The sequence below is a fragment of the Geotrypetes seraphini genome, chromosome 13, assembly GCF_902459505.1.
Source record: "Geotrypetes seraphini chromosome 13, aGeoSer1.1, whole genome shotgun sequence".
Classification (NCBI taxonomy): Eukaryota; Metazoa; Chordata; class Amphibia; order Gymnophiona; family Dermophiidae; genus Geotrypetes; species Geotrypetes seraphini.
In genome coordinates, this window is record NC_047096.1 from 9,613,492 (window position 1) to 9,637,184 (window position 23,693).

General features: G+C 38.4%; 1 protein-coding gene across 5 annotated transcripts in view; it reads right to left on the reverse strand.

Moving 5' to 3' along the window:
- Window positions 1-1,387: 1,387 nt before the first annotated feature.
- The window catches only part of DENND2C (DENN domain containing 2C), a 107,277-nt gene continuing 84,971 nt past the window's right edge, over window positions 1,388-23,693 (reverse strand). For all 5 annotated transcript variants that reach the window (XM_033919020.1, XM_033919021.1, XM_033919018.1 and 2 more), the window contains 11 exons: window positions 19,524-19,633; window positions 18,058-18,127; window positions 17,529-17,606; window positions 14,403-14,543; window positions 13,613-13,761; window positions 10,322-10,499; window positions 7,016-7,057; window positions 5,796-5,901; window positions 4,059-4,298; window positions 3,471-3,557; window positions 1,388-2,847 (listed from right to left, as the gene is read on the reverse strand). In XM_033919020.1, coding sequence (XP_033774911.1) covers window positions 2,816-2,847; window positions 3,471-3,557; window positions 4,059-4,298; window positions 5,796-5,901; window positions 7,016-7,057; window positions 10,322-10,499; window positions 13,613-13,761; window positions 14,403-14,543; window positions 17,529-17,606; window positions 18,058-18,127; window positions 19,524-19,633 — 1,233 coding nt within the window. In that variant the 3' untranslated portion in view covers window positions 1,388-2,815. The remainder of the gene's footprint in view (window positions 2,848-3,470; window positions 3,558-4,058; window positions 4,299-5,795; window positions 5,902-7,015; window positions 7,058-10,321; window positions 10,500-13,612; window positions 13,762-14,402; window positions 14,544-17,528; window positions 17,607-18,057; window positions 18,128-19,523; window positions 19,634-23,693) is intronic.

A 23,693-nucleotide genomic window follows, 5' to 3' on the forward strand; every position in this document is an offset into this window, starting at 1 on the left:
GCACCCAAAACTCCTGCTTTGAAATTAATATTGATGTGTTACGTACATAAGAATTTTTATGACGTTCTAGGGTTGGTAGGATGAAAGTAACCTTTATTCCTTACTCTCTAATTTCACTAGCAATGCATTTTGTTTCTGTTTGCTCATTACGATAAGAAGTCTTTGTGTATGTATTTTTAAAAATATGTTCCCTTTTTAATACATGCTACAGTACATACCAGCTATGTAGCGGTATATATTTTCAGCTAGTTAAGACATAATATTTTTCCTTATCCTGAAAGGGCAATACTGGTGAACAGAACCCTTAATGGAACAACAGATTGCTGTGAAGATTATCACATGAAAAAGGAAAACAGCTGAAATAAATGTTTTCTTTTATAAACAGTAAAATAAAAAGGTATGTTAGTATCATGCTAATTACAGAAGCAGTCCAACAACTTGGTTTGCTGAATGCCTTGGAGTCCAGATGCATAACAGAATGAGAATGAATTGCTCTAGTGCAGGTGTGTGTTTTGCTAAAGGCCAAACTCTCCTTTTGACTCAAAGCAAGCATTTGAAAAATGCCTTTTTAAGTGAGACTAAGCTCAGCAGTGTAGAGTGCTGGTTCAGTTTTTCGGGATAACGGGTAAAAATGAAAGCTAATGTTAAAACCCTCTGAGAGGAAACATTAGCAATAGGTAAAAGAAAAGTTACTGTTTTATCTGAGTTTCATATGAAAATGGAGAAAGAAGTTATTTTCGTAAATATATGGAGGCTCGGTGATTCAGGAGTTTAGGTTGTCTTTTGTATGACCTTTTAGACATCTTTTGAATGTTCTTGTGACAAATAGCTGACAACTTGACAGTCTTTTGTTTTCTTTGGTACAGTTAGTTCTAAGGAAGCTGCAGCAAAGAAAGCAAACAATGCTAGGAATTATTAGGAGAGGGATGGCAAATAAGACCGAGAATTATTATGCCTCTATTGCTTCATGGTGGGTCCTCTCCTTGAAGCAACTGCACAAAGTTCTGGTTGTTGTATCTCAAAAAAGATATAGCGGAATTAGAAAAGGTTCATAGAAGATTAAAGAGGTTGGGGCTCTACAGCTTGGAAGAGACGGTTGGGGGTTGGGGAGGTATGATTCGGGTCTACAAAATCCTGAGTGGTGTAGAATGTAAGAGTGAATCGATTTTTCACCCTTTCAAAAAATACAAAAACCAGGGGACACAATGAAATTACATGGGAATACTTTTTAAACAAACAAGAGGACTTTTTTTTTAACCCAAAGAGTAGTTAAGCTCTGGAACAGAGGATGTTGTTACAATGATTAGCGTAGCTGGGTTTAAGAAAGGTTTGGAAAAGTCCATAGTCTGCTATTTGAGACAGACATGAGGGAAGTCACTGCTTGCCTGGAATGTTGCTGCTATTTGGGTTTCTGTCAGGTACTTGTGACCTGGATTGGCCACTGCTGGAAACCAAAAACTGGTCTAGATGGATCATTGGTCTGACCTAGTATGGCTGTTCTTATGTATTTACATCCAAGAGATGAAAAATGCTCAACATTTTAATTAAACTTTTGCTTTTGCCATCAATTACTGGTTCTCATCTGTTGCACTAGAGTAGTTTCAAGAAAGTCATCATTTAACTTCAATGTTGCTCTAGTCGTAACTTACTATAACCAAGGGTCAGTTCAAGGGTAAGTGAACCTTCAACCTTTTGCTCCCCTTAATGAACTTTCAGGCCCCCAATCTGCACCCCCCCTCCCCCGCAACATGCTTTTAAATATTAAACTCTGTTGTATGTGTGTATCACATACACATAGATCATGAGAACAATTCCCAAAAGTCATTTCCTGGAAAATCACTCCCTCTTCCTGCAAGTAAGGACATCTGTGTAGTTGTTAGAATCTATTGTTTGGCTTTAACTGCAACGGCCTAATCTTGTCTAATGGTTGGGTTGCTCTGGATAAATTATTTGTTGAATATGTCAAAACTGTTCCATCATTCTACTAAAGTCCAACAGTGGTAAAGTCTACTATATGCATATGTCATACAAGATGCATTCTGCCTAGAATTTCTGTGGCTAAAAAGGAAATGTTGCTAATTTTTTCAATGACTCCTCTTCCCCACAGCTGAAGTGTATATTGGGGAAACAGCTGTAATCTACCTGCAACGAGGAAAATGACTACCAGCATGCATGCGTGTTGGAAAAAAACACTTTGAAATCTAAATATTTATGAAGGTAATTTCCAAATATGTACAACAGTTATTAAAATTACAAAATGTACATCACAAGACAAGCACAGACTGTACAATACTGATGAGAACTAATGCTATAAAAATAGATGACAAAGGCAATACCTCTAACAATGCAACTGAATCAAGTTCAACAGTCGCAAAGCCATGGTTAAAAAATACCCCAAGGAACAAATGGCCCAAACAATGCAGCAAATGTACAGTGGTAACAAGACCCAAGGCATACTGAAAACAGTCAACATTCAGTGAAATTAAATATGTACATTATAAACGGCTGCATTTAAATAGGTTCCAGTAAACAGAGATGCCTTTAGAGGGGAAATAGATGTCCTGGATATGTAATAGGAAGTAGTTGAGTACTTTTGAGAAGAGAAGTCACTATTTCCTCCAAAATCAAATGCGATTGTCATTCAAGCAAAACTCCAGTTAATCCAGGGAGATGAAGTAGATAAATGTTTTCTTGAATGGACTTAACATTCCCTAGTGCACTAATGCTTCTGGAAAGGAAGTTCCAACAAGTGCACATCTGTCCTTCCTAGCTAATATATGCAAACACATATTGGCTTCAGGCATCGAGCTGACTTTTACTTCTTTTGAAGAAATTTCATTTTGTTACCTGCAAAAGAAGGAAATAGTGTAACTATAGAACCCTAACGGCTCTCCTCCTCAGAACGATGACCCAAAACACCATTCAAAGTAAAATGTCAAGTTCCTATGTACCCAAGTATCCTTTTGTACCTTCCATGCCTACTTGGTAACTATCTACTTCCTGAGTGCAGCAGTTGTGATCCCCATCAGTGAGTCAAGTGTGTTAATGGATGAGGAGAAAGATTAAGAGCCAAAATGGCAGAAATATGGCCTGTGGCTGTGAGCCCTAGATCAATGTCTCAAGATGCCCTGGCAGATGAGGGGATGGAGGTTGTGGTCTGGGCATTGGACAGTACGTTCAACTGAATGTATAAGAAATTAAAGGAAGTTTGTGATCTATCAAGTGCTTCCTGGTGACTTGGTCTGATCCCCATCTAAGATAGGATGTTTGGCTTGATGGCCTTTTTTATGACCCAGTGTAGCATACCTTCTATTCTTAATCTGATTTATGTTTTATTCCTCTGCCACTATGGCCCCTCCATGTTGATCTCATGCATCTTTACATTTTGCCCCATGTTACTGTATCTTCTTGATCCTTCACTGAAGATGTGTTAGTTCTGTTCCTTGTATTTTCCTTTCATTAATACCTACCCAGTCCCCTCAGAAATTTGTTAACTCCACTAGGCTCAGTCTCAGGAATGCTTTCCAAATATTCACATGCACGCAACTCGAACAGACCTGTATAAGAGAATAAGAATGTGTGACCAAGAGTACTACACAATAAGAGGGGACAGTAACATCTTACCTAGCAAACCTGTCCTAACAGAAAAATGAACTACAGGATGTCAAGAATATATATAAAATGCATGCTACAAATTTGAGTTTTGATGAGAGAGATGTTTTGAAATGTTTTTTCTATCATCAAGAAACTTTCAGGAGGAATATTATAGAAACTAGTAACATTCTGCACCACATGAGGAAGCTGGACACTTTTTACATAATTCAGTTTTTTCCATCTAACAGTGTTTAAAATAGTCCTATGAGAATTCTCTTTTATTTTGCTTATTTTAAGGTTTCTATCTTTGGAAAGCTCTTTTAGGAGCTACTTGAGAAACTGGGTAATTTGAATAAAGAACATGCCTTAAAGGCCTTATTAAAATGCATAACACAGGCTAAACTTGTTTTGTAAGACAAGGCCCAATATCTGGCCATCCTTATTCTCCAACCAGAAGGCCTCACCTTTTACTCCACTTTTACGGAGTTCCCGATCTTGAATGAATCCTGCAAACATCTGTGTTTCCATGAACAAATCCAAGAACTGCCGGACACTACGAGAGGTATGGGATTTACGAAATGGCTCCCGCTGGAAAATTCGCTCGCCTTTTTCATTGACATACATGTGCAGAGAGTAATGACCCACAATCTCCACAAAGAATCGGACAAAAGCTTCAGAGACCAGAGAGTTCAGTGTCATATCCTCTACAAAAGAAACAGCATGTTAGATATTATCTGAAAAAGGGACTTACAAGGTTTTGAAAGCTCACAAGTATCATCTTTGATTAAGTCTTGTGCTGAACAATAAAAGGTATCAAAATATTTAAATATGTGGAAAGAGTAGATGTGAATCGCTTGTTCATTATTTCCAAAAATACTAGGACTAGGGGGCATGCGATGAAGCTACTAAATAGTAGATTTAAAACAAACGGGGAAAATTATTTCTTCACACAACGTGTAATTAAACTGTGGAATTCGTTGCCAGAGAATGTGATGAAATCAGTTAGCTTAGCGGGGTTTAAAAAAGGTTTGGCTAATTTCCTAAAAGAGAAGTCCATAGGCCATTATTGAGATGGCTTATTTCTTACGGCGAAACATGTCGATGTGACAAGCCCCTACCCGATCCTATTAAGGAAACAACATATGCTTAAGATAAGTCAAAACTTTTATTGCAAATTTTCATTGCAAATATTTATGAGAGCACTATGCACTTTATATAAGAAAAGAAAATAAAATAAGAAAAAATTTATATATAAAAACGTTTTAAAAGAGAAAATTTTTTTGAATGGGCTGAAAAAAACGGGCGAACAAAAATGGCATGTCTGAAGCCCTAAATAATCGCATAAAGGTTGATGAGATAGTAGAGACATTAGTCCTTTGATATTGAATAGAAAATATGGACCAATGTTGAAGAAGGGACTGGGACATTTACTTATTTCTAGGATAAGCAGTATAAAATCTGTTTTACTATTTGGGATTAGTTTAGGCCACTGGACCTTCGGTCTGTCCCAGTAGGGCAATTCTTATGTTCTTATATTCTTATTAATGTAATATGATATGTTTGTGGCTTGAAAAATGTATTATGTCCCTCACCAGCAGAGAACAAACAAACTATGCAATTCCTTAAAAGTCAAAAACAAAGATTTTGTAGAGACAATGACTAGGGGAAACTCGATGAAGTTAAAGGGAAATACAGTACTTTTAAAACCAATAGGAGGAAATATTTTTTCACTCAGAGAATTGTTAAGCTCTGGAAGGCGTTGCCAGAGGTTGTGGTAAGAGCAGATAGCGTAGCTGGTTTTAAGAAAGGTTTGGACAAGTTCCTGGAGGAAAAGTCCATAGTCTGTTACTGAGACAGACATGGGGGAAGCCACTGCTTGCCCTGGATGGGTAGCATGGGTTTTTGCCATTTACTAGCAACCTAGATTGGCTACTGGGCTTGATGGACCATTGGTCTGACCCAGTAAGGCTATTCTTATGTTCTTATGAGCACCTTAAGCCATCAGGATGTTCCATACTAGGGTTCACAGCTTTACACCCATCTTCTATCAGATCAGCTCTTATAGTCTGCAATCCTATTCAAGTTTGTTGAAGTTACATCAAATTTTGCTGAAGTGAATTCAGTAACCTAGAATGCATTATTTTTGTATGTATTAATATGCCTACTTGTATGAATATGATAACTTCTTTTTATCTAATCACCTTCTGTAAAGTGTTGCTCTTGAGCTAAAATGTCATTTCGGTATTCCAAAATTTGTACAAGTGCAGCTTGGAGTTTGTGAGGTAGAATGTCATCTTCATCTGCTATCTGAAAAGGGAAAGAAGGATTAATGTATCTGCAATATTTCAGAGTAGCACTGGCAAATCACACACTGATTTTCAGTTCATCAAGTGATATCCAATCGTATTAATAGTCATTACAAGCCCAAACTATGCTAATGCTGATCCAGCAAGGCCATGGCTATTTTTGGTTCTTCAGCTTGGAGAAGAGTCGGCTTAGGGGTGATATGACAGCGGTCTATATAATACTGAGTAGAGTAGAAAGGGTAGATGTGAATCACTTGTTTACTGTTTCCAAAAATACTAGGACTAGGGGGCATGCGATGAAGCTACTAAGTAGTAGATTTAAAACAAACCGGAGAAAATATTTCTTCACTCAAAGAGTAATTGAACTCTGGAATTCATTGCTGGAGAATGAGGTGAAAGCAGTTAGTTTAGCAGGGTTTAAAAAAGGTTTGGATAATTTCCTTAAAATAAAGTCCATAAGTCATTATTATGATGGACTTAGGGAACTCCACTGCTTATTCCTAGGATAAGCAGTATAAAATCTGTTATCTTGTCAGGTACTTGGGACCTAGGTTGACCACTGTTAGAAACAAGATACTGAGCTTGATGGACCTTCCATCTGTCCCAGTATAGCAATTCTTAGGTTCTTATTTTGTTAAAGAATCAAAATGGGGATATGATGGTAAAAAAGGGTATGGCAATATGGGCTAGCAAGCAAGATGTAGGTGATACATTTTTACCACAGTGTGACTTCTTAAAAGCTAATCAGAGAAATATCAAATTAGTCCATTAAAAGGTGTCACCTACAATTTGCTTGCTGACCCTTATTGATACATATCCAAGTGAAGTAGTACAAATGCACTGACAGGTTTCCCGTTTACAATAATCTTTTTTTTTTTTTTAATGCTTTATTTGTTTTCATAACTTCAATTGTGCAGTCAAGATGATGCATTTACATAAAATATTAACATTACAACACAATAAACTTAATAGAATAAAGACAAGACTTATTTTCCCCCACCCATTTTCAATCATAATAGTGTGTCAGATGAGAGGCATTTGCCTGCAGAAGGGGAATAAAGTGGACGAAAGAGATTTTCCCCCATGACAACTACAGTAGTGAGATTTTAACCCACCTGTTGCAGGAACTTGTTTCCACAAAGATCAACAATGAGTACCTAAGGCAAGAAATTAAGAGTATTTTTGTAAACATTTATATAAATAACACTTTGAACAGAAAAGTCCTAGATTTCATATTACCCAAACCAAAATAAAAAAGATAAAAGGTTCATTCTACTATTATTCATAGAAAATATATAAATCCCCCTCTCTCCATCCTTTTCCTTACAGATGTATCTCAAAATGCTTTCATGACACTCTGAGAAATAAAGTGGATGTCAGGGAGAGGGTAGCCAGGAGCTTTACTACCAGTTAAATGATGTCATCAGTTTTTTAAATCTAGAGTGAATGCATTGCACATCTTTCCTTTCCTGTCTTGGGGGTCCTTTGTGTGCGCTTACTACACATTAAAAAGACATACTGCAGGATGACATCCTGTGTTAAATGTGTCTTTGTGTGTGTATTCCATGTACTAAACAAAATTCCTATTTTTCTTGGAGGAAGAGTGGGTGTGACAGCGCTAATCAGCACATGAGGCACTGGCATGCACTAATTGATTAGCGTGGGGTTTGCACTTGGGCCCTTACAGCCTACAAAATAGGTGTCGGCAGAGGTTCACGCAGTATCTTTTTTAATGGCAGCGTACCAATAGCAAAATTGGTGTATAGTCATTAATTCAGAAAATGGAAAAATGTACTCTTAGCGCATGGGAAAGACACAAATAAGTAGCGCACTAAGGCTCTTTATGAAGAAGAACCAGGAAGCAGGAAGGAAATGTGCTTTCCCTCTAAACTGAAGAAATTGACAGGATTAGATACCCAAATGAAGAGGGAAGATCTATATGAATTTTATTTGTTTGCAAACTTATGTGATGAATTTCGTCTGTTGAATCAGCATATCCTGAGCATTTCTCACACAGGCTCTTAACACTGCCAGGTAAATTAAAGAGCCAGAGAGTGCAATCTTCATATCAAGCAAGTTGCAAGTGAGTATAGAGATTTATACCTTATTATACTAAACTAGTCTTTAAGCCCGTTACATTAACGGGTGCTAGAATAGATGTGTCTGTCTGTCTGTGTTTCTTTATGTCTCTCTCCTTGGCCGCTGTCTGTATCCTTCTGTTTCCCCCCCCCCCCCCCCCCCCCGAGCAAAGCTGTCTGCCCCCAGCACCCACCTCCCCCCCAAATGTCTCTCCATGGCCCTCTCTGTCTTCCCCCCCCAGAGCAAAGCTGTCTGTCCCCAGCACACCTTCCCCCAAAGCAGCCCCCTCTCCCTGTCTCTCCATGGCCCCTTTTGTCTTCCCTCCCAGAGCAAAGCTGTTTGCCTCAAGCACACCCTTCCCCCCAAAGCAGCCCCCTTTTTCTCTCCCGCTGACTCTCTCTCTGGCCCCTTTTCTCTATCTGTCTTTCTGGCCCTCTCCCTGCCCCTGTGTCTTTCTTTCTTTCTGTCTCCCTCCCTCCTGCTGTCTGTCTGTCATTTTTCCCCATTTCCCTGTGCAGAAGCATTTCCATCCCACTTCCCTATGAAGCAATAGCATTTCCCTCCTATCTCCCCCATCCCTTTCCTGTGCAGAAACAGTAGCAGCATTTTCCCCCATCCCCCTTTCCCTTCTCTTCCCTGCTCCATTCGGCCCCTCCCCCTTCTTTTAGTGCCTTGTCCTGCTGGATCTGGCCTGCTCCTGATCCTCCCACCGCCGACAAACTTCGGGGCTCCAGCGGCATAGGCAGCACTTTAAACACGCTGCTCTTCGGCCTTCTACTGCCGATTTCCTCTGCCGCGTCTGTCTCCGATGATGTCATCAGAGACGCGGCAGAGGAAATCGGCAGTAGAAGGGCGAAGTAGCGTGTTTATAGTGCTGCCTACGCCGCTGGAGCCGGGAGGTTTGTGGAGGGCCGCTGGAGCCAGGTTTGGAGTCGCGCGCCTCCAGCCCCCGCATGCGCCCTGAGGTTTGCCACAGAAGCACACCTCAGGGCGCCAGCACTCACGATTTTTCAAGAGCGCATGTGCGCTCTAGCATTTTATTATATAGGATAGCTAAGAATTGCTGCAATCTGTAGTGTATATCAATCACATTTAGCATAGTTTCCAAGATTATTTATTGGATGTATCATAGTATTGTCTAATATATATTATAAATATAAAATATGTAGATTAGGATCATCTGTCCAGAAATATGTGACCTGGAAGTCTCAAGTGCCCCCCAAAGTTGTTTTTTTGTTGTTGTTTTAAGATGAAGGCATTGGTGTAGAATGCAGTACCAAGTAGAAAGTTGATTCTTTACCCTGGATACATGGGGCCTAAATTGGTAACTGTCTACGAAAGAGGTGCCAGCCGTGTTTCAATCGCAGCTAGGAGCTAATGGTGCCTGTCACAAAACTTAGCTGCTGGTAATGTAGGCCAGGGTTTTCCCTAAGTTCTTTTGAGAATCGCATCTAATGGCCCTAACTGCCTACTTTGACTTTAGACGCAATTATGACACCTACTTTTGTTTTAACAAGTTATTTGGTTTATAACAATGCAGTTAATTACTGCGCCAATTAAAGCCAAGTAAAACAATTCCATTTAACTTACTGCGCCATTTACGGAATCAGGCCCACGATGCTACATATTTTCAGCTGTATTACTTTAAAGTGACAGAACCCCCCAAATTTATAAATAAATATATTCATGTGTGTGTATATAAATCTATATTTATCTGTACATATATGTGTATACCTATATAAGATAAATGTAGATATTCATAGATATAGATACAAACTAGAGATGCAAATTGATTAGTACATGCAAAATGTATTTAATGTCTATGACTAAATGCATGTACAATTAATTTGTGCACATATTTTTTTGTCAAAAGTCAAAGAATATTGGGGTTTGTCATTTATATAAGATGGAAAGATTTCTTGCCGTACAGAGGGGATATTTTAAAAGGTTTAAGGAGGTGTGGAGGCCATTAATTGAATATTGTAATGATTAAGGGTTATTCTTTTTCCTTAGGGGATAATTTGTAAAAATGGGGGGGAGGGAGAGTCTAAATATGTATATGTTTGGATAAAATATTTTGTTGATAGGGGAGGGGATGGGAGGTGGGTGGAGGGAATTAAAACATGTGTAATAATATTGCTTAAGAATGTCAAGTGAGTGATGTGAATTACTTGTAATAATATTGTACACTTGTTGAAAGAAATAAAAAGGAATAAAGATGAAAAAAAAAAAAAAAAAAAAAAAAGAATATTGGGGTGGAAAAAGCTATATATTTTTTTGTATAATGAATACTTGTTACCTAATGTACTCCTATACTTATACTGTGTCTATACAATTCTCACCTCTTCTATGGGTAAATCACCGAGTAGAGGTAAACAACAAGACAAGATCCCAATCAGAAATGGTGTGGGTGAGCAGACAATATCAATCATGGACACAGGTAACACGGGGATGTAGGTATGCTGCCAGGTGAAAGGATACAGCATGGCAACCACAGCATGACCACACTTTGACAGAGTACTAGAAAAAAGCAACAAACTTAATGATAGAATATCCACATAGAAACAGTTTTCCCACCTTCACTTTAAATTATTGAAAAAGACTGAGAAATTAGTAAACCTTTACAGAAATTAATGAGATTACTGTATGTAACATCCAATGACTTGTATGTTATATTGTCATTGGAAATGCTTCTATGTACAAAATAATAGGATACAGGATAATGTTTTGTATTAGCTGTAATCTGAGAAACACTTTTGTGGAAATACAATTAAGATCTAAGATGCCTAAAATCTCCCATGAACGTGTTTTCATATCCAAAATAGAACTTTCAAACTAATATTGCTTTGGAGCCCTTCCACTAAACCCTGTTAGGCCTTAACATGTGTTTTGTACAGAAAAACAGGCTACCAGAAAATGCCATAAAGCATTTTGTCGTATCCTCCCTTTTATTGCATGCTCACTGTGTATTAACTGTTTTCTAAAAAAATATTTTATGGAAGGGCATGTCATGAGCAGAGAATAGGTATAGAAATAATAGTTTGGATTACTACACACTATTTGGTTAATGCAGAGTTAACATGGAAGCCCTTTGTGCCAATTAAATAGGAGACAGTAAGGCCCTGATTCTATAAAAGGTGCCTAGATCGGCGTGCCTAACTTAAATTTTTTAATTGGCTTAATCAGTGCTGGTAATTGAAAGTACCATTAAAAACCAATTAAAAAATTAATTAGCCTGTAGGTCCCTACCTCCAGCAAGAAGGTGTGGTTTGGGCAGATTCGAGGGAGAGTTTGGGTGTGCACACTCATTTAGGCCAAGAAAACCTTGGCCTAAATGCTAGTGCGCCTATGGATTCAACGCCTACCAGCGCCTAAGAATGCTTATGTGCCACCACTGTAGGCGTGATTCTATAAATGGCACCTAGTGGATGATTGACAACTGAGCCTAGGAGTTAGACTATAGAATCAGGGCCTAAGTGCTCACATGATAACTTTTGCCAGGTACTGCGGCAAATGAAAGGTGCTGCAGTAAATCTGGGCTCAGCATGTGAGAAGGTCCTATGTTAGCACCCAGGTTTCAGAAGGGCCCCTTTGGTTTTGTAAGAAAACAAGAAGGCAGCTGGTCCACCAGATCCATCGTGTGGCAAAACAAAGAAGCAGACCAGACAAGATCCAAATGAAAGATCTTTATTAAAAAATACTCCCAGGAACACAGGAATGTGCCTGACATGAAGATTAGCATGACTGCTTGATTGCTAATCTTCACAGACCCAGGCACATTTGTTCTTACAGCTTCAGTGTTTTTAGCCTGCATTTCACCAGCTGGTTTGCCCCTGACGCAGCCACATAAGCAAAACGAGACTACGTCAGGCATATTCCTGTGTTCCTGGGAGTATTTTTAATAAAGACCTTTCATTTGGATCTTGTTTGTTCTGTTTCTTTTTTTTTTTTTAATTCTTTATTCATTTTATAATATACATCAAGTGTACAGAAAATATCAACAATTAAAATAATACATCACTTGAAATACCACAGTTTCTCCATAAATAAAGTTTATCCCCTCCCCAATTGATATTATATTAAAATATACAACCTAAAATAATACATATATCCTTCATTTCATATATAATATTGAAATTCAACCCCCCCCACCCCATTATCAATACATATATTAAATAGGGAAAAATGATAATTAGTCATTACAATAGTTTATTAATGGCCTCCACACATCCTTGAATTTATTAAAATATCTTTTTTGAACTGCTAACGCTCTTTCATTTTATATAAGTGGCACACTGAATTCCACCAAAAACAGTAATTTAATTTTGTCCAATCCTTCCAATTATATGTTATTTGTTGGATGGCAACTCCTGTCAGAATCATTAGAAGTTTGTTATTATTGGAAGATATTTGGCTCTTAGCTCTCATAGACATGCCAAATAAAACTGTGTCATAGGAAAATGCCACATGATTTTCTAACAAACAGTTTACTTGGTCCCTGTTTCTTTTTTTTTAATATAAATTCTTTATTCATTTTTACAACTTACAACAAGTGTATCAAGAAATAACATTTGAACTTAAAAACATCACTTGATATTCTAACATAATCATCTTAAATTAATTAAATTTATCCCCTCCCTCCCACCCCTATCATATCATATACAATCACATATATTATACTATATAGTCTTTTCTATTAATTGAAACAATTAATGAAAGAAAAGAATCCCCCCCACCTCATATTATAATTGTATTTTTAAGGGAAAAATGTTATTTACTCATTACAATAATCTGTTAATGGCCTCCAAACATCTAGAAATTTATTAAAATGTCCTCGTTTGGTCTGTTTCTTTGTTTTGCCCCTTTGTTTTTGATCTTGTTCTGCCTATTCACAATTGTCCTTATGGATTCTGCTGCCTTATCCCAATTTCTCTTTCCCCATCTCCCTCCTCATCAGCCTCCTGGGTTAGAGGACTGCCTTCTCTGGAGTGCAAGCTCCATGCTGTTTTCAAGCCAAGAGGATCCATTATTGTAACACCAAACAACCAGAGGAACCAAGTTTGATTCCCACTATGACTCTGGGCAAGTCACTTAATCTTCCATTGACCCAGGTCCAAGATAAGTACTTATATATAACATGAGAACCGCTTTAATTGTAACCACACAAAGGCAGTAAATCCTTCCCTTACACAATAATAATAAAAACACAGACACACAAAATTCCTACATAGTCTCAGAAATATGCACAGTTTAATAGCTGCAAGGTAAGCCAGTACTGTAAATGAAGACAACTTGGTTTTTATGCTAGCCAAGGTAAGTGTTATCCCAAGGCACTATTAATATTAATAATTCTTGTTGAGTTCCCTGCCCATGTATTCATGAAGATTAGTGCCAAAACTAATTCTTATAAGGCTAATGGCTGTTGTCTCTCACCATCTTTAATGGAGACAGAAATGTGACTAATCCATACAAATGGTTCTGAAGAATCTGTCATAAGGACTCTGTGAAGAGTACAGAGAAATAATTCAGGGAAAAATACAAAACATTCCCCCAAAGATGGTAATGTATACCTCAAAATTAAAACTTTTCCCCTTAGAAAATGAAAGAACTGTAATACTGAACTTCTTTCTCACCTCAAATTATCAGCCACAAAGATAACTCTCCTTTCTAGCAGGAGTGATGCAAATACTTTGATAAGATGACATACACTCAGACACTTATACAAGCAATCAAAGTCCACATGTTCCAAGCGGGAATCCATTGGCCTGCAGAGTTCTATTACCTGAAACGAATGAAAATAATTCGATTATATTGCAAAAACATATCGTACAGTGAAACAGTAATAACTAAAATTAATCAACTGCATTTAGATATTTTTTTTCTATTATGACTGCATCCTTATATGGTGTACAAACACAGCAAAATCTGAAATATATATTTCCACTCCAGTGAGAATACCTCTGCATGTTGGTTCTGACTTGATATGACAGTTTCCAAGAACGATAAAGGAGAAGTCTGCTTTTAGAACTAAGGGCTAGATTTCTTAATAAGTCACTGCCACCCTACCCCTTGAGCCCTATTTAATAGCCAAGCTGCCAAAAGATTACCACTAGGGCATCATGGTGACATTTTGAACTCACAGCTGCAAGGGATAGGAGTGATAGGATCATTCCTACCCTGCTCCATTGGACTACCAGTGATTTCTCCAGGTAGACCCAGTATGATCCTTATTGGGGAATGGGGGAGGAGAAAGAGCTACTATTAATTTAGCTCTGATCCATTTAAAATGGCACCTGCAGAAGCATAATTGAGGATACAACTGTCCTTAAGGATTTTGCTGCCTTATCCCAATTTCTCTTCCTCCTTCTCCTCTCCACCTCCTCCATCAGCCCCATATGCTGGAAGAAGTGTGCTTTTATTTACCTCATTTCCTGCTCCAGGTAAGAAGCTCTTCACAGTGATAGTGCGCCCTGGAGCAGGAAAAGGAGCCTCCATGACACTGCGCATGAAAGGTGACACGAGAGCTGGAGACATTTCCCGTCTCTTTTCCACTTCATCCAGGATCTATGGAGAACAAAGTAGGTTTATATATTGCAAACAGAATATTGTTAGGTGTTCTAATGAAAAAAAGAAAACAAGTCCAAATAATATAACGTGGGTTATTTTACTATTAACCTGGGTTATTAGTATCTAGGTCTCATTACATAAAATGGGAATGGTGCTGAAACAGCATGAGTTAGTGGTAAAATAATCCATCTTAACGGTAGCTTGCATCGATAATAGAGAGTTGCACGGAGACAGAAATTTTTCCCATCCCCACCTGTACCCACGAAGATCTATTCCATCCCCACAGGAGTTGACACTATTATTCACTCACAGCCCTCCATTTCCACCCAACTCCAACTGCCTCCCATGGGTTTTTGGATGGTAATCACTATTCAACCAATGAATGTTCCAAGCCTCGGTCTAGTGTTCTGGCTGCCTCTCTGGAACTCTGATTGCCTCACTCAAAGCATTTCAAACCTCATTCTGGTATCACCAGAGATTTTGACCACACATGGCAACTTCTTCAATCCCCAATGGGAATCCCACTGCAACTTCTATCCCATGATCCCTATTCCCATGCAGCTTTCTAGTTGATAACTGGATAGAGACATTTACATAAATTCAAGGAATAAATGCATAGAAGCAGGCTCTATAGATGGAAAGGAGTCCCTGGATGAGAGGTCATAAGATGAGCTTGAAAAATGATATACTCAGGAGTAATCTCATATTTCTTTACAGAAAAAAGTGTTCAATGCATGGAACAGTTTCCCACTGGCACTGATGGAGATAAGGTCCGTATCTGAATTCCACAGCAACATGGGAAAAGCACAGAGGGACTCTAAAGGAGAAGAAGGGAATGCAGATACTAGTCACTCAGTCTGGATCGGCAGACTGAGTAGGCTGAATGTTCTATTTCTGCCATCATATTTTATATTCTTTTGCAACGCCAAGAAAAACTGAGCCGTTGTTGTTCAAGTCTCTCTCTCTTTTTTTAAATTGGTACTGTCTGAAATAGAAGAAGTTTTATGCAAAGTTTTGCCCCTTGTGTCCTTTTTTGGGGAGATGGAAGAGTGCTGCTCATCTGCTTTGGTCTTTGGACAGAGAAGACTTGCAGATGATAGGAGATACTATATGTAGGAATTTAGTGCAGTCTCAAAAAAGCCTAAAGGCTCTACTGAATGAGGGCTCCAAGCTCTCTGGCTCCTTTGGATGACATCACCATCATGTGTGGCTACTAGAGAATGACACGGCGACAACATTTTCCCCGTCCCCACGGGAACTCATTTTCCTGTCCCGTCCCCGCGAGTTCTTTTCCTATCCCTGCCCCGTTCCTGCAAGCTCCATCTTCCTCCGCACAAGCCTCAAACACTTTAAAATCATAAGTGTTCGAGGTTTGTTCGGTTAAGGCAGAGCTTACAGGAATGGGGCATGGACAGGGACAGGGACAAAACACACAGGGACGGGATGGGGAAATTGAGTTCCTGAGGGGATGGGGACAAAATTGTTCCCGTGTCATTCTCTAGTGGCTACATTGCCCTACTTGTCTACAGAGAAAAAAACCATATACAGGTAGTCCCCGTTTTATGAACATCCGACTTACGTCGGACTCACACTTATGAACGGGGGTCCTGTTCTACCTTCGGTGCCTCAACACGCCCCTCTCCCTCCCGAATTCCAATGCATTCCTCTCTCTCTCTCCCTCCCTCCATTCTATGCCCCAAGTATGAGCCTCCTTCTGTCGGGTGTTTACCTTTTCCTGGCCAGCACCCTCCTCCTCCCAGCTGCAATCATTTCTCTGCACAAAGCCGCGAACAGCGACTCTTATGTGCATCTCGAGGCTGAGCCAGAAGCCTTCCCTCTGATGTGGGAGGAGCTTCCTCTGACATCAGAGGGAAGACTTCCGGCTCAGCCGCAGGATGCACATAGAAGCTGCTGCCCACGGCTTTGTGCAGAGAAATCACTGCGGCTGGAAGGAGGAGGGAGCCGGCCAGAAGATAAACACCCACTGGAGGGAGGCATGTACTTGGGGCACTGAATGGAGGGAGGGAGGGACAGAGAGAGGGGCACATTGGAATTCAGGGGGAGAGAGGTGCGTTGGGACTCAGGAGGGAGGGAGCACAAACTTCGGACAAAGGATGGAAGGAAGGAGGGAGGGGGCAAGGCCTTGGGATACAGAATGGAGGGAGGGAGGAAAGCATGAGCATGAACTCTCAAAAAAGATCATAAAATATACAAAAATGAAATAAACCACTGCAAACACTAGATCCCCAAGAAAGGTTTATAAGATATCAATAAAGTGCTAAAATGAAGGAAAAGGATTTCAGAAATTCACGCCAAAGATCATGCAATCTCTACAGGCTTATATATGGATGGGGGTTTCATTCATTGATCCAAAAACCTTCAATGTAATTTTATTGTATGCTTATGTGCCAATCTTATTTTACATTTTAAACTCACTCTAATTTATTAATTTTTGTTTTTCATTTTCTTTATCTAAACTGTGTCCCATAAGATGCATACAAATCACCAAAACTTATTTATGAAAGTGCAGGAGACTTATTTTTTGATAGCTAAAAATATCACTAAGGGCTACTTTTTCTAAGGTGCGCTAGCGTTTTTATTGCGCGCTGAAAATTAGCGCGTGCAAACCCTGCTCTACACGGAAAATACTAATGCAAGCTCTATGGAGGCGTTAGCGTCTAGCGCACGTGCTAAAACCGCTAGTGCACCTTAGTAAAAGGAGCCCTAAGTATTTAAAATGAAACACTTATCTTGTTAGAAACACAGAGAAGGACCTCTGCTCTTATTTTGCCAGATGTCAGATTTTAGTGCACCATTGCAGTTTAACAGCTTGCTATGTTGCATGCCGCATTGTCCGATGGGACCCGTTTTGACCTTGTACATCGGGGTTTTATCTTTCATTCACACTGAGCAAAATGAGGCTAAAAACATTCTACATTCAACATGAAATTTCCAACAATCATAGGCTTTGTTTCCAGTTACCTTTGAAAAGAGATTAAAACAGCCTAGTCGACTAACGATGCAGTACACTTCTGGCAATCGTTTTCCTTTACCATGTGGCTAAAAAGAAAAGAAAATCTTTTATTTCAATACTGTATTAGTAAACTCCAAATCAGAAACATATATGCTGTTTTTAAAGCTATATGTTTGCCACTAGGAAAACCAGTAGGGAAAATAAACAGCGAAAGGAACTATTGAATTCTTATTCATAAAAGTGTCAGCAACAATAAGAAAAATGCCATTAACGTCTTTTTGTCATGATTAAATGCCATTTTCCTATTAGTCAGATATCATATAGTAATAGGAGGGGGGAGGGATACAAATATAGGTTTCTTTACATGAATGAAGGGCTTTGAGAGAGGGTGGGGAGAGGGTTACATTTATATGTTTAGATTATAATGATAAGATATGCAAGTGCCTTGATTTATTGTGTTTATTATGATTATTGTACACTTGATGAAAGATTTTTAAAACGAATAAAAGAATTTCAAAAAAAAAGAAAAATGCTTACCAAAAGTTTCTTACAGTAACCAAACCACCTGCTTCCATCCTCTCCCGTCAAAACAAAGGAAAAAGTTTCACTATAAATATAAGAAAAATAAAATTGGAATCAGGAGAAAATCTTAAAAGATTAATTGCAAAAAAAATACATTTCACTCTTGCCAACAGATTTTTCAGTGCTCTTGAATTTGTCAACACAAATAAGTTTCAAGTTTCAAGATTATTTCTTAACTTATTGAATCGCTTATTTAATTTACTAAACGATTTACATAATAAAAAAGGTATACATATACTAATTTTCACAATAAGTTACATAGATTTGGCAAATTTACATACAAACTAACAGCTACATAAGGAAAGGAGGGCAGAACTACAATAGTATTTATTAGAAAAGAAGACATGAATGGTAAGAACAATGGGAAGGGGGAATAAAAAAAAAAAAAAAGAAGATAATCGTTTGATGTGATTATACATTAAAAGCGTCTTTAAAAAGGAAGCTCTTCAGAGAGCGTTTAAAATGATTCAGGTCATTTTCTTCTCTTAAATACTGGGGTAAGGCATTCCATAATTGTGGGGCTATCACAGAGAAAATTTCGTGATGACGGGTTCCGATAACTTTCAATGAAGGAACTGCTAAAAGTTTTTGATTAATGGACCTTAAAGAGCATGATGAGCTATGGGGAATAAGTAGTTTATCAATAAACTGGGGTTCGTTCAAAAATAGGGTTTTAAAGACTAAAAGTAAGATTTTAAAAGTGAAACGGTGAGTGACAGGTAACCAGTGTGATTCAATAAGAAGTGGAGTGACATGATCAAATTTTTTGCGATTATGTATCAATTTAATGGCAGTATTTTGAACTATCTGAAGACACCTCTTTTCTTTTTGGGTAACATTTATTAATAGAGAATTACAGTAGTCAATTTTCAAAATAACCAACGAATGAATCAATATGTTAAGTGAGTTTGGGTCTAAAAACTTTGGTAGTTACTACCCATTTTTTATCTACATGTGAAGATTTGGCATTTGAGGATTGATTTCATTTCTGCTTTTAAAAAATAAGGTGAGTTTACGCATATAGAAGAGTCCCCTGCCCCCTTAAATCACAGCTGTCGATATTCAGTGGCGCTTAATTGGGCAGTACATAAGAACATAAGAAGGTCCATCAAGCCCAGTGTCCTGTTACCAACAGTGGCCAACCCAGGTCACAAGTACCTGGCAAGATCCCAAGAAGTAAACCTGAATTTATGCGACTTCTCCTGGAAATAAGCACTGCATTTTTCCAAGTCCATCCTAAAAATGGCTTATGGACTATTGTTTTAGAAAATAATCTAACCCTTATTTAAACTTTGCAAAGTTAACTACTTTTACCACATTCTCCGGCAATGAATTCCAGAATTTAATTACACGTTGAGTGAAGAAATATTTCCTCCAGTTTGATTTATATTTATTACTTAGTAACTTCACTGTATGCTTACCTTTTCAATTCAGATGTAGGAACCCAGTCTTTTGAATCAGGAAAGCAGAAGCTGGGAATAACCTTTAGCCTCTCCTCAGTGTCCCGAGATTGTCTCAAAGGCTGCTCAGCCTGGAAAAGATCAAAAACTCATTTAACTTAGCTTTCATCACATTTTTTAACTAAAGCAAATAAACTATCCCAATGAAACACAAGAAAACTAGCAAGAGGTTGTTTTTTTTTTTTTTTTTAATTCTCATTTTTATAAAAATACTCAGCGGGATTTATCAAGAATCCAGTCAATTTTCATCTGGCAGCAGTCAATGTTTTTTTTTTTTTTAATTCTTTATTCATTTTTTACAATTTACAACAAGTGTTTCAGAAAATGACATTTGAATTTGGCTATATCACTTGATTTTCTTTCATAATCAAATTAAATTAAAGAAATTTAATCCCCTCCCTCCCATCCCAATCATAACATATATAATCATGTATATCTTAACATATATTCTTTCCTAATTACCGTAATATCAATATTTAATGAAAAACCAAATAACCCTTCCCCCCACCCTCTCATTTACCTAAATCCTTTATTTTTTTCATGAGTTATATTGCCTTGTCCCCTCTTCTGAAAAAAGCCGATCTTGACCCTTCCTTACCATCGAACTACCGCCCCATAGCCAACATCCCTCTTTTAACAAAACTTCTGGAGACCATAGTCGCTACCCAGTTCTCCTCTTACCTAGAGAGATTCTCCATCCTCCAACACTACCAATTCGGATTTAGGCCCAACTTCAGCACCGAGTCCCTCCTAGTTTCCCTAATCTCAAAGGTGCAACAACTACACGCCCGAAACAAATTTGCTGTTCTCCTACAGTTCGATCTCTCCGCAGCTTTCGACGTCGTGCACCACGACATACTAATCTACCAACTTTCTGAGATAGGAATAGACTCCTTTGTCCTAAAGTGGTTCTCAAACTTCCTTCGCGCACGTTCCTACATTGTCAACGCAAACGGCTCCAAATCCACTTCATGGACACCATCCTGCGGGGTCCCACAGGGCTCTCCCCTATCCCCTATCCTCTTCAACATGTATATGACCTCCCTGAAGCTTCTCAAACTATCCCCCCTTGAAACAATTTACACATATGCAGACGATATCCTTATCCTCCTCGAAACAGACCAGAACCTTACAAACCTCCAAGAGAACATCACCTCATGCATAATGAGACTTCAAGCCTGGTTCCTCTCTGTTCAGATGAAATTAAATGAATCAAAGACAAAACTACTCTGGCTCGGCCCAAAGTTAGCACACCTGCCCACCCTCTTCACTCTACCCACAGGTCCCGCTCTTCGCCTTGAGTTCTCAAGCAAGGTCCTCGGCATCATTATCGATTCCTCCCTCTCCCTAAACGATCACCTGAACTCCTTGGCAAAATCATGTTTTTTCAGCCTCCACATGCTGAGGAAAGTTAGATCCTATTTCCACCAAAAACACTTTACCGTCCTGGTACAATCCATCATCTTATCCAAACTCGATTACTGTAATGCCATTTACCTGTGCCTAACAAAAAAAAGTCTTCACAGACTCCAGCACATCCAGAATACTGCGGCCAAATTGATTTTTGCTAAACGCAAATTTGATCACGTCTCCCCCTTACTTACCAATCTTCACTGGCTCCCTGTACTTTCCAGAATTCACTTCAAATGCTCCTGTCTAGCTTTCAAGATAATTCATGGCATCCTTCCGCCACTAATCCCCCTATCCTTCCTCGCCCAAACGCCTGCTACAACCAGATCCGCCCAAAGACATAAACTATCCTTCCCCTCTCTACGTGGCATCCCCCACGCAGGCAAACTGGGAAGATCCCTCCTCTCCAAAATCACGGGCCTTTGGAACGATCTCACTATCCCGCTGCGGAACCTGGGCTCCCTCCAACTGTTCCGGAAACAACTGAAAACCTGGCTTTTCTCTAATATTTAACATCTCCTTCTTACTTCCCCTCTTTTCATATGCCCTTGTAAACTCTCTCTCCCCTCTCTTCTTGTATTTTTAAGCTTTGTAAACCGTGTCGAGCTCCGCTTCCGTGGAGATGATGCGGTATATAAACTTAAGGCTTAGTTTAGTTTAGTTTAGTACTTTTTTACATGGCCTTCCCTCTAGTTAAATCTAAAGCATATGCTCAGATTTTAATAATAACAACTGCACTTCACTTTACAGTGATCATTTTACTTTCACTGAAGATTAACAAGAAAATTCATAAAAAATGTTTGGCCTCTATGGCTGACTTAAAATTCTAGTCAATCTGATCCTAAATCTGTTGTGAGAAACTGTGCCACAATCAACTTCCCAATCAATAATTACAATTATAAAGTATTATAATACAAGGGAAGAACTTGACAGCAAATAATTCAGATGAAGGGCAATATATAACCAATGCTTACATAGTCAATGTTCTATCACTAATCTTTTGATTTTTTTTTTTAAATAGTTTTGATTTTTCCTTTCAAATTGCAGAACTAAATAAAGCCCTTCTTGATTGATCTCTGTTTTAAATTTGTCAAATAGTCTACAGTTTATCTTCTTAAATATATGGTATAGGCACTGAAATTTTTTTTTTTTTAAATCACCTTCTGGGTATTATTTAATTTCAGTCCAGTGAAGGTTGCCAGTTGTCCTTTCATCAAATCAGAGATGTTTATATTGGACAAATATTTATACAGTATTTCTTGTAACTTGTTCACATTATCTAATCACGTTATTTTCTCATCTTTTCCTTTCATGAATATTAGCGGAACCTGACCTGTGAACTGAACTGAAGCCACTGCTCCAGTCACACAAGAATGATTTTACTTAATTTTTAAATGCTGCCCTTACGATTATCTTTGGAATTTCAGAATTGTTTTCTAAAATCTTTGCTTAAACTCAGAAAATTTTAATCTGTTTATCTCTTTATCGAAGTGCAGGATAGAAGGAGAAGGAGAACGTTGATACCAGTGATGGCAGAATCTATGGCATTCATGAGCAATTTTAGTGGCACTCAAATCTCACTGATGTTGTTAATTAAGGCCCTCTTTTACTAAGCTGCAGCAGAGGTTTCTACCGTGGCCCGGGGCGCTAAATTCTCAATAAAGAAATCTTAGGAATTTTATCACATCCACTGACTACATCTTTTAACTAAGATGCGCTAGCGTTTTTAGAGCACGCTAACCCTCACGAAAAATACTAACACAAGCTCTATGGAGGCGTTAGTGTGTAGCGTGCACAGCAATGTAGCACACGCTAAAACCGCTAGTGCACCTTAGTAAAAGGAGCCCTGTGTTTCATATACTGAAAGGCAGCACACACTTTTGCTTAAAGTTGCATAGTTTTTATTTTCCTTCACCTACTACTACTACTACTATTATTATTAATCGTTTCTCTAGTGCAGTGGTCTCCAACTCAAACCCTTTGCAGGGCCACATTTTGGATTTGTAGGTACTTGGAGGGCTGCAGAAAAAATAGTTAATGTTTTATTAATGAAATGACAATTTTGCATGAGGTAAAACTCTTTATAGTTTATAAATCTTTCCTTTTAGCTAAGCCTTAATAATAATATTGTAATTTATAGCTAAAGAGACATATGATCAAGAAACTATTTTATTTTACTTTTGTGATTATGATAAACATACCGAGGGCCTCAAAATAGTACCTGGCGGGCCGCACGTTTGAGACCACTGGTCTAGTGCTACTCGATGTACACAACACTGTACACATTATATGCAGGTACTTTTTCTGTCCCTAGTGGGCTCACAGTCTAAGTAAGATAGAATCTAAGTAGGTTAGAAATAATGCTATATATTCACTTTTTAGGGACTTTTTTTTGCAATGGGTTTCAAGATTTTTTTCTGTTATTCTATTTTGCCTTTTCTCTCTACCTTCTTTCCTTATGCACAGTCCAACTCAGTCATCAGTGTAAGAAAAAGCAAAAATGGAGAACATCAGGAAAGAAAAAGAAATTCTACGAGTGTCACAGCATTTATTTGTCAAATCCAACATATGCTTACTTCCTCTTGGCAGAGGAACAACATGAACTCAGTCATCAAGAAAAAGAAGATGAGAAAACAGAGCCATACTTAAAGCAAAATACCTGCAAAACACTATACTTATAGTATTTTTGCTAATTCTAAGTTCCTTTTATGTCAAGTGAAA